We start from the raw sequence: 14,286 nt of genomic DNA on the forward strand, positions 1-14,286 counted from the left end.
CCTGTTTTTTTTCTTTTTTCTTTTTTTTTGCGGGTGTGCTGCAGGGGTGTCCCCAGCAAAACGCCACTCACTATACCACACAGTATGTTAATACGTTTTTTTTATTTACCTGCAGTGCTACCACCAAAGGATCGGACTTTTGGTGGCAGCATTTTTCGGTCGTATTGTACGGCCAAACCTTTTTTTTTCGGTCCGATCGTACAATACTTATGGTCTAACAGCAATATTTGCATGTTTTAGAACAGTTGGGAACGTGAGCTAGCAACATTATTCAAGTAATAATTCTGGGCACCTCTTTCTCTGCTCATTTTACTAAAGAAATGTTATTGTGGTCTCTTGGGAAGGCAGGGCTGTTAAAGTATGTCCTCAACAAAAGCACATTGCTCTCTTTGTTAGTAATCTTCATCATGTAATCTAAATTTTTCCAGGCAGGTGCTTGCCTCAAGCCATTTTAGGGTATTTTGCAGGCTCGGGGCTCAAACACATTTGCCCCTTCCGAAAAAAACAAAAAAAAGGATTCAGGAATCTCTGGCTTCCACTCCTAACAAACCCTTGTTGTGATCACAACCCATAGCTGACTATGCTGTCTAGGCAGTGGTCAAAGTAAGCCTGGGAATTCGGTTGAAGACTCTTCATCTGTGCTGGAATTAGAATAATGACCAATTTGCATTTTGAAGGCAAAATGAGCAGCCCATGATAAGGTGGGTTGTGTTCTAGCATAGTGTAGTATAGAAGCAGGATGCTGACCAGTATTCAACTGAACAAGATACACATACTCCAGCATGGGTACAGAACTCAGATTAAACACGACACAGAAGGTAGACCAGAGTATGTGTTTAGATTTATATGTTTAGAAGCCACAAGGGAGCTACATGTTCCCTCACATGGATACAAGGCACAGATTGGAAGCTGGACAAAGGTATACATGCTCTAGCACAAACTCAAGAGATAAGATGGACACTATGAGGAAAGTACACATAGAGTTATCATTGGTGCTGAACACAGGTTAGCAGTGCTAAGCATGGCTACACTAGAAGAAATCAGCCATTTTCCCAACTCAAAAGAAGCTTTTACATATTGTTATCTGTGTAGCAGTTACACAGTGTTTTGGGACATACTCATGCAGGCAACAAAGCCACAATAAAGAGCAGGCGCCAAGGGAAAGCTTTGCTGGCTGCAACACTTTATCTTTAGAAATCAAGAAGGTATACATACCATAGAATAGATGGAGGCTACGGATTACACCATCAAATGCGCCTGTCGAGCTGGGAGGAACGCGAGGAACGTTCCATTCTAATAATTTCCCTATTTCTGTGTTTATATAAGACAGTGGTAACACCACACTACTCTTGCCTAGACACACTGCTCTACTTGGGTCCTCGAGCGAGGACGCACCGAATGCTGCCCAGCCACGCCTCAGTGGCACCAAGTTATCCGATATCAGACGCCTGACGGGATACAAGCACTCCTAACTTTGCTCGAGTACCAATGGACATTCCGTATGCAGTGTAAGGAAATAGGCCGTCTTGGGTCTATATGACCGACAACACTATAGAAAGTCTAGAAACATATGTAAAGCAGCTCATGATGTTAAACTTGCTACACTAACATATATGACTGCGTACAGCTTCTATTGATAATTACCGAAACTTGTCTACGGACAGTTGTGTATGTAGCAACTGCCCTAAGGGCGCTCGCGGCTCCTGTATCGATAACCTATTTCTCATCAATCCACACCAATACCTATGTATTGTGACACTTCTGCAAGAACTGCTTTCTGTACTTCTACGTTTATTTCTATGGTCACCCAATAGTCCAGTCCTGCTGACCGGTCTCTTCACTTACACTAGAACTATAATATTGCGGCATTGCTAAGTATACTGTCTGCCATTTTTCCTTATATGCCAGCATCATATTATTAGTATGTTTAGTGAATCCTTACTTAGCGTCTACGTACATGGCAACTACCTTTCACATTGAAAGATCATAATCCTAGCTACATAGTTGTTTGAATTAGGACCATTTTACCCCTGGCTCTATCTAGGCTATAGCAAAATGCATTATGTTACATTGCCAAGTCTTACATGTTTGCCTCGGCATGCGGAAAAACATTTGTGATAGCCTATCATCTATGACTTGTAATAATATCCTGCTACATCACAACTTAACATGCTAGTATATTAGGCCTCCTATCAGCTCTGCCAGGTAGCAACCGTAAGACTACCTTTGCTTTGCCATGTACTATTGAGGCTTACCTCGCTACGTAATTACGTCATACTTTGAATGACTGGCTGACTCGGAAGCCACTGGTAACCAAAGCTATGTATGCCATCACCTTACTTTTTGTAGGCCGACTGGTACTACTGATGGGCAATAGTAAACCTGCTCTAGCCAAAGAGACTGCCCACCATAAAATTGATCACCCGATATTTACTACTTGTAAATACATCAAGGTTTTTAACAAGAATTATCTTACCATGATAACTTCTACGACCTTAGGATACAACAGTAATCCTACCATAGTCCGTCTTCTGTCAACTCCTACCACAGACTATCCTAAAACACTACCTTTGATCAAAACTATAAAATTGACCATGGAAGTGCCACAACAAAATTCTGGAGCCAATAACCCAAATCCACCTCACATGATTAACTTGGGCTCTGCCTGTATATTAACACCTGAGCAATGGATTTGACGATTTGCCACCAGATCTACCCCTAACAATTAGACTATTGCAACACACTCTACCTAGGCACGACCTCTAACAACCTGAACAAACTCCAGATCCTGCAAAATAATGCATTAAGATGTGCCCTCAACCTCCCGTGCAAGGCACACATATCCGCGGTTAGAAAAGAAGTCTACTGGCTCCCGATCCGTGATAGAATCAAGCTAAGAACACTGGTCATCACCCACAAGTGCCTATCACGTACTGCCCCACGCTATCTTTCTGACAAATTCTCTAGAATCTGCCCCATTAGACCCACTAGAACACCTTACCTGCACCAACTAAAGATCCCCAAGTATAACCTAAAAACTGCAGGAGGCTCCAGCTTTCCAGTGCTCGCAGCACAATGTTGGAACACCCTCCCCACTACAATTAGATCGGAAACCGCATTCTGGCCATTCAGAACCATGGTAAAATCATGGCTACTAGCCTAAACATCCAGAATTTCACCGACATGACTGGCTAGCTGCCGCGCTCGACTTATAGCAATGTTTACTCTAGCCATAGCATTTTAGGACCAACCTGTAACCCGGTCCGCATCTGCCACTGTAACTTGCCCTCTGTACATTCTGTTCTCAGTATATTCTACTCCTGTATGTAAACTTTCAGAGCCTGAACTAATGTACGCTCTGTCTGTTGTATTTATGATGTTCGTGTAACGATATGTAACTCTGCTGTACACATGATTATGCGCCCAGTTACCTGAGGGTTTGGTTGCGCTTTATAAATAAACAAACTAAACTAAACTAAACCAACCTTGTCCCACTAACTTAAGAAATTACAGGCTGGGATCTAGACTGCAAATAAATTACTTAGCTCCTCTTGTCCCCAAGTGCAACCCAAAGTGCCAATCACGGCCAAAGAAGAGCCTAAAACCTAAAACTAATTACATCTCCAACCTGTCCGACCAGTCAACTATGCCTAATGCCCGCAATACCAAGTCTCCATACATTAAAGGCGCTCTTATTAATGCCTGGTCTATGGTTGCACATGCTCTAGACATTGCAGCCCCAATAACAGTCTATCAATTAGACTTTCTAGCAGTTAGAGAGACCTGGCTCCATGCAGTTGCAGGCACCGCCCTCACCCTTGCTATTCCAGACAAATGTACTATTCTCAGACTGGATAGAGAAACTACCAAAGGAGGAGGCGTCGCTTTCATAGCCAGAACTAATCTAGAACTAAGGGTCTCTACTCTTCAGCCTCTCCCATCATGCAAACATTTGACAGTTAAACTGCCTCTCTCTGCCTCACGGACTATTACTATGCATTTGGTACATAGACCACCGGGCTCCATTGCTTCTTTTGAAGAAGACATCACAACCCTACTCTCATCCCATACTAAACCTTCTTCTCAAAGGTTAATACTCAGTCTTCAATCTAGGCCTTGGCGACCCAAATGATCAGCATGCATTGGCACTGGCCAATATTATGACAGAATTGGGCTTTACTCAGAGGGTTAATACACCAACACATTCTAAAGGCAGAACCGTAGATTGGTTGGCCGACCTTAACTGCGATACTACTATACTGTCTAATGGAGCAAGTGCGAGGACAGACCATCATTGTCTAACATTTACTATCCAGCATAGTCCACAACCTCTGCGGACAAACCTCTTGGCACCCCCCTTCTCACAAGAAATAAACAGAATATTACGGTAGACAATCTCCAACCGTTCCTCCTTCCCATTATTGCTCCTATGCCGGCCTGCTCTCACCAGGCAGCCCTAGTCAACTTATACAACTCTACAATTAATCAAGACATTGATAATATCGCACCATTGAAGATGCACAAAGGTACACAGAGAGCCCACCTTAATTCATGGTTCACTCCTAATCTGAAAGCCCTAAGAGCATAAAAAAGGAAAGCTGAACAGCCGTGGAAAAATAATCCTTCAGTTCTAAATAAGGATAATCTCGCTATAATGGCAGCCAGATACAAATCCGAGATACTACAAACCAAACATGATACCTACAATAACGGTATTAACAAAACGAGTTCAAGTACAAGAGAGCTCTTTGTTATCCTAAGAGAACTTGAGTCTCTGTCGCTTCCCACGGCTACGTGCATCAAGGATAAGACCTAGTGCACTAATATTCAATCTGCCTTGTCTAACAAAATCTCACTCCTGCAAGATAAAATCAAAACTATAACACTAAATTCCCAGTTCTCCCCTACTCCGTAGGAATCCATGCCACACCTTATCAAGCCACCTAATTGATTAATATTCTCACCTGTCTCAATCTGGGATGTGGGGAATATCATTAACTCTCTCAAACCATCCAGATGTCAGGGTGACACTTGCCCATCCTCCATTATTAAAGAAGCAGCTAGGGACCTAGCCCCGTTTATCACGACCTTAATTAACACTTCATTTAACACTTGCTCATTTCCCAACAATCTTTAGGACGCCTGGGTCTGCCCATTATTAAAAAAAACATCTCTGGACCCAAATATCCCAACAAATTACAGACTGATAACTAGGGTCTAATTTTTATTATAAATTATTGATAAAGCTGCGTACATCCAAATTCAGACCTATCTTGAGACTCACAGTCTGCGGGCACTGCGACAATCTGGCTTTCGGCCCAAACATGGCACAGAAACTGCCCTGATCGACTTGAAAAACCAAATAGACAACATAAAGGACAAAGGTAAATTCGCACTCCTCCTTCTGCTAGACTTGTCAGCTGCGTTTGACTTGGTGGATCATAATGTGCTTTGCAAACACTTATGTACAGCTGCCCACTTCTCTCCAGAAGCGACAGCTTGGGCCCAATCCTTATAGATAATCGCTCTATACAAGTTTTCTCTCCTTCTGCTTCAGCAGAGCCTACACCAACAACTTGTGGAGTCCCGCAAGGTAATTGCCCACGATGTACAATATCTTCAATTGACAATCTGGGTGTCACCTACACTAATTATGCAGATGACACCCAGATCCTCATACCTTTGTCTGGCGATTATGAGGCTGACTCCGCCCTGCTGGATAAAGTTTACTTCTTCATTCAGACATGGCTGGCCTCACATGGCCTTTGTCTGACTGATGAAAAAACTGAACTCTTGATCATTGGAACCCCAGCTAAACTTAGCAAACTGAGTAACCCGTTTCAATCTTTCACTATTGATGGAGTAGATATCAGTGTGGCCAAAGACGTAAAAACCTTGGGCTTTCACCTAGATTCAGCTTTGAATCTACACAGGCAAGTCAATGTCACTGCCTCAGCGACAGCATACACATTCAAGCTCATCCTGCATGTAGACCTGTCCTTTCGACTACCAGCTGCACTAACCTAGCCAGAGCCGTAGTCCTTTTAAAACTACTCTATTGTAATGCGCTATATCTTGGTTCAGGCAAACAAAACATCAACAAACTACAAATCCTGCAGAACAACGCTCTCAGAACTGCACTAAACATACCGAAAATGCAACATATCTCGGTGGCTAGACAAAACACTAAGTGGCTTGCAGTCAATGACCGAATACAATTTAAAGCATTAACTCTTACCCATAAATGCTTAGCCAATGAAGCGCCTAAATATTTGGTGGATAAATTTGTCAAAAACATATCTACTCGACCAACCAGGGCTATGTACTTACACTCCTTGAAAGTCCCCAGATATAACCTCAAAAAGTCAGGGGGAAGTAGTTTTCCTGTCATGGCAGCGCAGTTATGGAACTCCATTCCAACAGATTTAAAAGATGACCCCTAATTCTTCAGCTTCAGAAATAAAACCAAATGTTGGCTTCTTGCCAGGGATCCAGAGGACCGACGTCTGAGGACCTCCATCTTTAGTAGACCTGATAATCTGTGGAATGCATAGCTGTGTACATTTTTGTAAATTTCTTTGACTATTTTTTGATGTAAAACATATCTGCATTCATTGTCATGTAAACTGTACCTTCCTGCAACTGTAACAATTTACTATGTAAATGTAGCCCTAGGAACTTGCTACACGGCCAAATACCTCTGGGTTTGGTGCGCTATATAAATAAATAAAAAACCAAACAAGGTGCACATCTTTCAACACAGACTGAGAGTAGAAGATGGACATGATTTTCAAGTGCTATTGCTATGATTGAGCCAGGAATGACTTTGCAGTGGGCAACATATCAATTGACACGATTATTATACACCAAGCAATATTATAGCCAGGAAGGAAGGCTAGCTGAGTGAGCCAAGAGAGGAGTAAAGACAATGAGGCCCTCTAGTTCAGACCCTGGTGGGAATTTCGGCTACCACCCCAAATAAACAAGTCTTGTAAAAACTTTGAGAACCCAAGTATGGAAGTATCGGGGAGAAAATCCTATCTGATAGTACCCGTAATGAGGGGAATGCATATAGGCAGAAACCAATAGAAAATTGCTCTAGAACACAAGGGGTCCACTATAGGGCAGCCCCCAGTAGCAGTGTGACTCTGTCGACTCTCCTACATCCCAGGAGGAAGACAAGACCATGGCAAAGCCCAAGACACTGATCATGAGACAAGGCCGGGGCAATGGCATTGCTAAAATAAACAGCCTGCTTGGACACTTCTAACACCTCTGCCATTTGAAAGTAATTAACATATTAAATGTTTGTATTCTTTTTGATTATTTAAAAGTATTTTGTAAAGTGAATTACTTAACCCACCTTTTTCGTTTACCCATGACACAGAGCCCGATATGCCATTTGGCTAGTTTAGGTAATATTATTATTTTATTTTTTTGCAAATCGGTTTTATTGAAACAGGCTAGAATCCTGGCAGGGCCGACTCAGCGCTTCATTCACTTTTGTTATGAAACTCTTTATAAACGTGATGTTATGCATTCTGGGCATTTTCAAAATGATTGCACGCTGGGACACTTGATTTCCTCACATTCTCCCATGACCTTTAATGCAATTTTCTAAAGCTAGAGCACGGTCCTATTGGCTTTTATTTCACAGTGGGATTGCAAGTTATTTTCAATGTTACTTACATTATTTGTCATTGTTGGTTTACTCGTTGGATTTCTGTTGGATCTTAATATTGCTTTATGAGATGGTTGCTGTCTTCTTGTTCTTAAGAACCTATCCTTGTTTCTTGCTCTTTTCATATCGCAGGAACCCCTGGCTTTCTCAGTTTGCCTTCGCTATCAGTACCAGGGAATGGAGGAAACAGTGGAAGAAAGCAAGGAAGTGGATGTCGGAAAGCCCCTCATTGCTAACTTGGACATTTCCAGTCAATTTAAGAGAAGTGGCTGCCTGCAGACCTGTCAAATGACTCACAGTCCTTGTGGCAGCTGTTTAGCCGGCACGGATGCCACAGAACCGCAGCTCCGCCCCCAAAATATGCAGTATTCAGGTTCCCATCTTAATGTCTACAACCCCAGCCTTGCTTCTGCATCAGGTTTCCCACAGTCGGAACATTTTCAGTACAGTGTCTATTCCAACGCTTTGGGAACAGGTCAATGGTCACCGTATTATTCAAGTTACAGAAGTAGCACCAATATCCCAGTCGAAAATACTGATGACACAAGTGAACTGGTGGCAAACTTCTCTGATCGGGTTAATTTCCAATGACTAAAGAGCTGGTTCATGGACGGACACTTCGCTTGGGTTCTATGACCTCAATACCCTACAAAGTTCTATAGATGGCATCTACAATACTCATTGTGTTACTATTATATTGATTTCCCCTTGAACACTGTTAATTGCAAAATGTAGCAATCTTCTTGAATACAAATGTCTAAAAATGAATGTTGCAAAACATGTCCGTGTCTAATGGGTGCCCAATGATCCTAGTGTCAGTGTGCTAAAGCGCATACTAGATGCGGATGCAGAGGTCAGGATACTTAGGCATAGATTGCTTTTTAAACAGTGAATACCTCGCATGACTCCATGGCCCATTTTTCAATTCCTTTCTCTGGTATCTTGTATGTAGTTTGTTCAGTGATGTAGTCCATGTGTTCCTGAGGAGTAAAGTCTTGATGGGTTCTCTGCATCCTACTTCAGATGACTCTTGAGATTACAGAATTTCAGTGAATCTGCATTTTGATAATGTGGAATGAGGAGCCAGTAGCACGCGAGCTGCTTCTTATAGGCAAACGGGGCCATTGTGGATAAACTCGCTACACATGGGAGCCAATTACACACTATAATATAATATAATAGAGTCCACAGCCAGTGATGAAGCATAACTCATTATCAGTGAAAGATGTACAAAATGTACCAGCAGACAGGCCATGGACATTAGGGTTAGAAATGTAGTTAGACTATGGTGTGAAAAACAAGCAGAGATACCTTGGAAGGTAATCGTGGCATGTGTATATATTGTTTACATACATTCTTTCTCTCTTTTTTTATGCCACATTACATTTAAAAGTAGTTTTAAATCGGACACTAACACTTAAGCTCCCTGCATCCATCAAATGCAGGCGAATGTAGCTGAATTTTATGAAAAATCATAATAGTTGACTTCAAAATACAGGCAGCCAAATTGGACCAGGCAGTGTTCCAGGAATATAACTATAGTTATATGGACTTGTTATAGGGTTTCACTTAAGCCTTATTAACTGAGGTAGGTGTCATGATCCCAGGATAATGTTTTGCCCCAAATTGTTTCCTGAGGCGCAGCTGCGGGCTATACATTGAGAAATGGCCATTATCCCAAGCAAGCATACACATTGAGGTCTATAAGGATATTAGCACATGGAGGCATGAAAAATAAAAAGGAAGGTACACTATCTTAGGCTGCTGCGTGGAATGCTGCCTTTATAGGAGATTAATCGACTGCATTCTGAGCATTGTAAATAACTGAGTGGTGGTCTATAATTGAATACATATGCAAATAGAACTTCAAGCCCAGTGTACAGTTCCATGTTCCAATTGAGAATTGTTGACAACAATTTTAAGCAAAATTAAGCAAAATTAAAATGCTTTTTACATACAACATAATATCTGTGACTCCAGAGTTAACATTGTTTAAAAATGATCACCTACTTTATTTGCAGGCCGATTCATGGAATTAATGTGTGCCGAAAATTTCGGCGCAAGCATGCGAAAACGTGCGATTCGCAGTGAAAGAGCAAAAATCGCAGTGCAAGTGCGAAAATCGCAGGGAAACCAGCGCACATCGATTCATGGAAGTCCGTGCGCGAGAAAAATATTGGATGTGCGCTGAAAAACTGCGCGGCGCACGCCGGCGCACAGGTCATCTAAAGGCGTGCGCCACGGCCACAGCGAAATCGCACATAGCGCGGCGCACATAACAAAAGTAGGCGTAACACTCGGAATGGGGAACAACGCGTGATGGGTGTCATGGGGAAGTACAGGAGGCAAGTGCGCGGAACGCCCACACGCTCGCCTACAACACGTATTCATGGAATCGAATAGGGCAAACCAGCGCACAGGCAAAGACGCGCACAGGCCCAAACACGTCCGCCACAAGAATGCAGGCGGTAGCGTCCCTGCGCCTGAAATAAATGTGCGCCAAAATGTGCGCTAACAAAAAGCACCTATATACAGCTATGATGAATGTCCCATACTGTGGCCCTCTAGTACAAATGACGTGCAAAGGGGTACGCGACAAACACGGACACCCGCTGCTTGAAAAATAGCATGTGCGTGCATTTCGGGGTGCGCGAGAAGTACCACACGCGATTGGCCTGGGTACGTGTATTTCGGGGTGCGCGTGAAGTGTCACACGTGAATGCAGCAGGGTACGTGTATCTCAAGGTGCACGTGAAGTGTCACACGTGAATGCAGCAGGGTACGTGTATCTCAAGGTGCGCGTGAAGTGTCGCACGCGAATGCAGAAGGGTACATGTATTTCAAGGTGCGCGGGAAGTTCCACATGCCAATACAGCAGGCTGCGTGTATTCCGGGGTGCGCGGGAAGTTCCACACGTGATTTCAGCAGGGTACGTGTATTTCGGGGGTGCCGGGGAGTACTACACGTGAATTGGCCGTGTGGGTCCTCCCAGGTGTTCCCTCTACACCCTCCACGGCCCCTGCAGGCAGCCTACACCACAGGGGACTACCCTGCACCCCAGGTCATGTCCCGCAGGCATCAAATCCACCATGGCCATGCCCCCCAGCCAACCCACATGTCACCTTGCACTACTGATCACCAACGCATGTCTCCCAGCACCTTCACCCCCCAGCATCCAGGGGCACCCTCCACCAGGCTCCCACTCATGTCCCACACATGTCTCCCAGCACCCTCACCCCCCAGCAGTGCAGGGCACCTGCTGCCACTATGATCCTGCACACTACTGGGGGAGCGTATAACAGCTGCCCGCCAGAACGGTCAAGGGAGCGAAAGCGTGACTTGAGCACTCTGAATGTGCGCTCCACTATGCCCCGGGTTGCAATATGGGCTGTGTTGTATCTTACCTCGGGAGGCGTGATGGGGTTCCGAATTGGCGTCATCATGTGGGTGCTCAGAGGGTAGGCTCTGTCCCCTGGGGAGGTGGTGATGGGTATCATTAGTGGGGTAGTGACATTACTCTGTATCTGACATGCATTCATGTGCAGTGGCATTTATACTCACCAAGCAGCCATGCATCACCATGCTGCCCAGCTTCCATGTCCCGGTTTAGGGTTGACATTCTGTAAATGAAGCTGTCGTGGGTGGACCCTGAATAGTTGGCATATACTGAGGTGATGATTCCCCTTGGCATCACATACTACCTGGACGTTGATGGAATGCCAGTGCTTGCGGTCTCTATAGATGTGCTCAGATGCCCTGGGGGGGACGTAGAGCCGCATGGGTGCAATCAATGGCACCTAGCACTTTGGGGAACTGTGCCACCCCATAGAAATCCTGGGCGGCAGCCTGCCTTTCTGCAGGTGTTCTGGGCAGGTATATGTGCCTGCGGACCGATGGGCGTGCAGTGATGATGGCCAACACCTGGTGTAGACACCGTGACTGCATGGCCTGTGACACCCCCCCCCACTATGGCACTTGTCCGCTGAAATTATCCGGTAACCAAGAAGTGCAGTACATTGAGGACCTTCTCCAGGGGGGTGAGTGCTTGGGAGCAGAGGGTGGGTGATGTGAGGTCATCCTCCCACTCACTGACCAGGTCGAGTATTATGTGAGGTGGAAACCTGTACCTCCAATACACCTGGTCATCAGGCATCCCAAAAAGGCTGGTTCTGGGTGTGAAGATTCTGGCCCTGACTATCCTCCTCCTCCTCCTGCGGTATCCCACGGCCACTGCTGTTAGGAACGGTATATTCATCCTGGCGTATGAGCTTGTTTGTTGTTTGCGCGCATTTTTATGCTGTGCGTGTCAACGTACGCCTGCTTCCTGCGAGTCGACGTACGCCGGCTTCATGCTGGCGTACGTGTTTCTGAATTGGACCGTCTTTTTTGGGGCGTTGTAGGCGACCGTGTATATCTTCCCGCCCACCACAGGAATACACGTAGCCCGCTTTCCCAGGCCCAATCGCGTGTGGAACTTCCCGCGCACCCCGAAATTCACGTACCCTGCTGAAATTGCGTGTGGCACTTCCCGCGCACCCCTGAAATACACATACCCAGCACAATCATGTGTGAAACTTCCCACGCACCCCTGAAATACACGTACCTGGCACAATCGCGTGTGAAACTTCCCACGCACCCCTGAAATACACGTACCCAGCCCAATCGCGTGTGGAACTTCCCGCGCAACCCGAAATGCACGTACACTGCTGAAATCGCGTGTGGCACTTCCCACGCACCCCTGAAATACACGTACCCAGCACAATCGCGTGTGAAACTTCCCGCGCACCCCTGAAATACACGTACCCAGCCCAATCGCGTGTGGAACTTCCCGCGCACCACGAAATGCACATACCCTGCTGAAATCGCGTGTGGCACTTCCCGTGCACCCCTCAAATACACGTACCCAGCACATTCGCGTGTGAAACTTCACGCGCACCCATGAAATACACGTATCCGGCACAGTCGCGTGTGAAACTTCCTGCTCACCCCTGGAATACACGCTCCACGCTTGGCGTTTGCTGTTTGGCAGCCCTATGAACACGTCCAGGGTTAGCGCAGCCCTTTGCGCTGAATTGGGACTTTTGATAGATTTTCCTTGCGCGAGGGCGTTCTTGGGGGCGTAACTGGCGCAGCTGCAGGGTCGCTGCGCCACTCTGCGCCACGGCTGGTTTTGGAGGCTAAAATCCATGAATACGCTGCGCGATGAAATGGATGTTATCGCACGCGGCTGGCACAGTCTATCGCACAGGAACACTGTGCGCCAGCTGCGTGCGCCACTTTTGTGCGAAATTCCATGAATTACCCTGTTGATTTCCCGATTCTGCCTCCACCAGATTGTTGGTTTACAATTATACCCTACAATTGGCTATCCAATATAGATGGCTACCCATGGGAGGTATAGGTGGATTCCCAGACCACTCCCACTGTTTCTCTGCACTAAGACAGAGAGGAGTCACAGGAGTACACTCACCAACATCAATGACCTTCATGTAAAGAGGTTAAGGTCAAATCCCCTTGAAGATACCTCTAATCTTATATAGGTACTCTTATAGAGCACTTCCAGGCACAAACACCTAGCATAGTAATCATTGCCTTCCCCTTTAAGGGTAAGAGAGCAGAATTTCAACATACTGAGTTCACTGGAACCTGTGGAAATAGATTTCTTGCAGATTAATACTAACAGAGTCCTGTGGATAATCATTTGGGATTCATGCCCAAGGGCCTATTAAGAGTCTTTGTAAGCCTCACAGACATTCCCCTCCAGTTATCTTCTATTTTGACACATGCCTTTAAGGTGTGCTAAAAGGATCCTTTTCCCACATTTTTCTAAGACGTGAGGAGTCCCACCGTATGTAGGATCTCCCTTGAATAATAATTTCTGTGCAGAATTTTATATTGTTTCAGCCTTCTAGACATTTCTGACTTTTGATTTACACACTGGTAATACAGAGGGACCCAGGTCAAAGCAGAAAATGTCAGCAGAGCCCCAAAAGGTAGGGAAGGAGACATCCTACTTGTCTTGGGCACATTTAAAATCCAAGAGGGCGGCACATTTAAAATTCAAGAGGGCGGCATGCCATGACATAAGCTCAGGCCATCCCCCTTTGAGCCCACTTGACCAGAGGCATATGGTTCATTCACAGTTCCGCCCATCCCACACTACAAAAATGTAATCCATACCCTAAGCACCACCCAAAGGGAGATTATAATGGGGGTGGATTGTTGGAGAACCAGCTGGAAATTGGTTAGCTGGAGGTTTATTGAGAGGAGAGTTGGGAGGAGAGTGTTGAAGGTTGGAGAGCGGAAGTTACATTGGCGGACAATTGTTGTCATCTGGAAGGAGAGGTATTGAAGAGATTGGATGGGTTGAGCTATCTGGAGAGGAGTGTTTGACATAATGAAACAAAGAGGGAATCATTATAATTCCAAGGAGGAGGATAGAGAGAAGCTAAAGGCAGAGATAGTTACAAAACCTGAGGAGGTGGAAGGATAGCAGGTCTCCTTACTAGCCAGAATGATCAGGTAATGTCTGGTAGATCAGATTGGTCCATGGCTGACCTCAGAGGTGGGAGGAGTTATGAGATGGTGCAATGTCACTGTGGAAG

At 45.2% G+C, this 14,286-nt stretch overlaps 1 protein-coding gene across 4 annotated transcripts in view; it reads left to right on the plus strand.

The window, feature by feature from the left end:
* Positions 1-8,449, plus strand: part of MALT1 (MALT1 paracaspase) — a 1,429,839-nt gene extending 1,421,390 nt beyond the window's left edge. For all 4 annotated transcript variants that reach the window (XM_069627057.1, XM_069627059.1, XM_069627058.1 and 1 more), the window contains one exon: positions 7,814-8,449. In XM_069627057.1, the coding sequence (XP_069483158.1) occupies positions 7,814-8,272 (459 nt within the window). In that variant the 3' untranslated portion in view covers positions 8,273-8,449. The remainder of the gene's footprint in view (positions 1-7,813) is intronic.
* Positions 8,450-14,286: the final 5,837 nt, after the last annotated feature.

The sequence above is a fragment of the Ambystoma mexicanum genome, chromosome 6p, assembly GCF_040938575.1.
Source record: "Ambystoma mexicanum isolate Mex_15411 chromosome 6p, UKY_AmexF1_1, whole genome shotgun sequence".
Taxonomy (NCBI): domain Eukaryota; kingdom Metazoa; phylum Chordata; class Amphibia; order Caudata; family Ambystomatidae; genus Ambystoma; species Ambystoma mexicanum.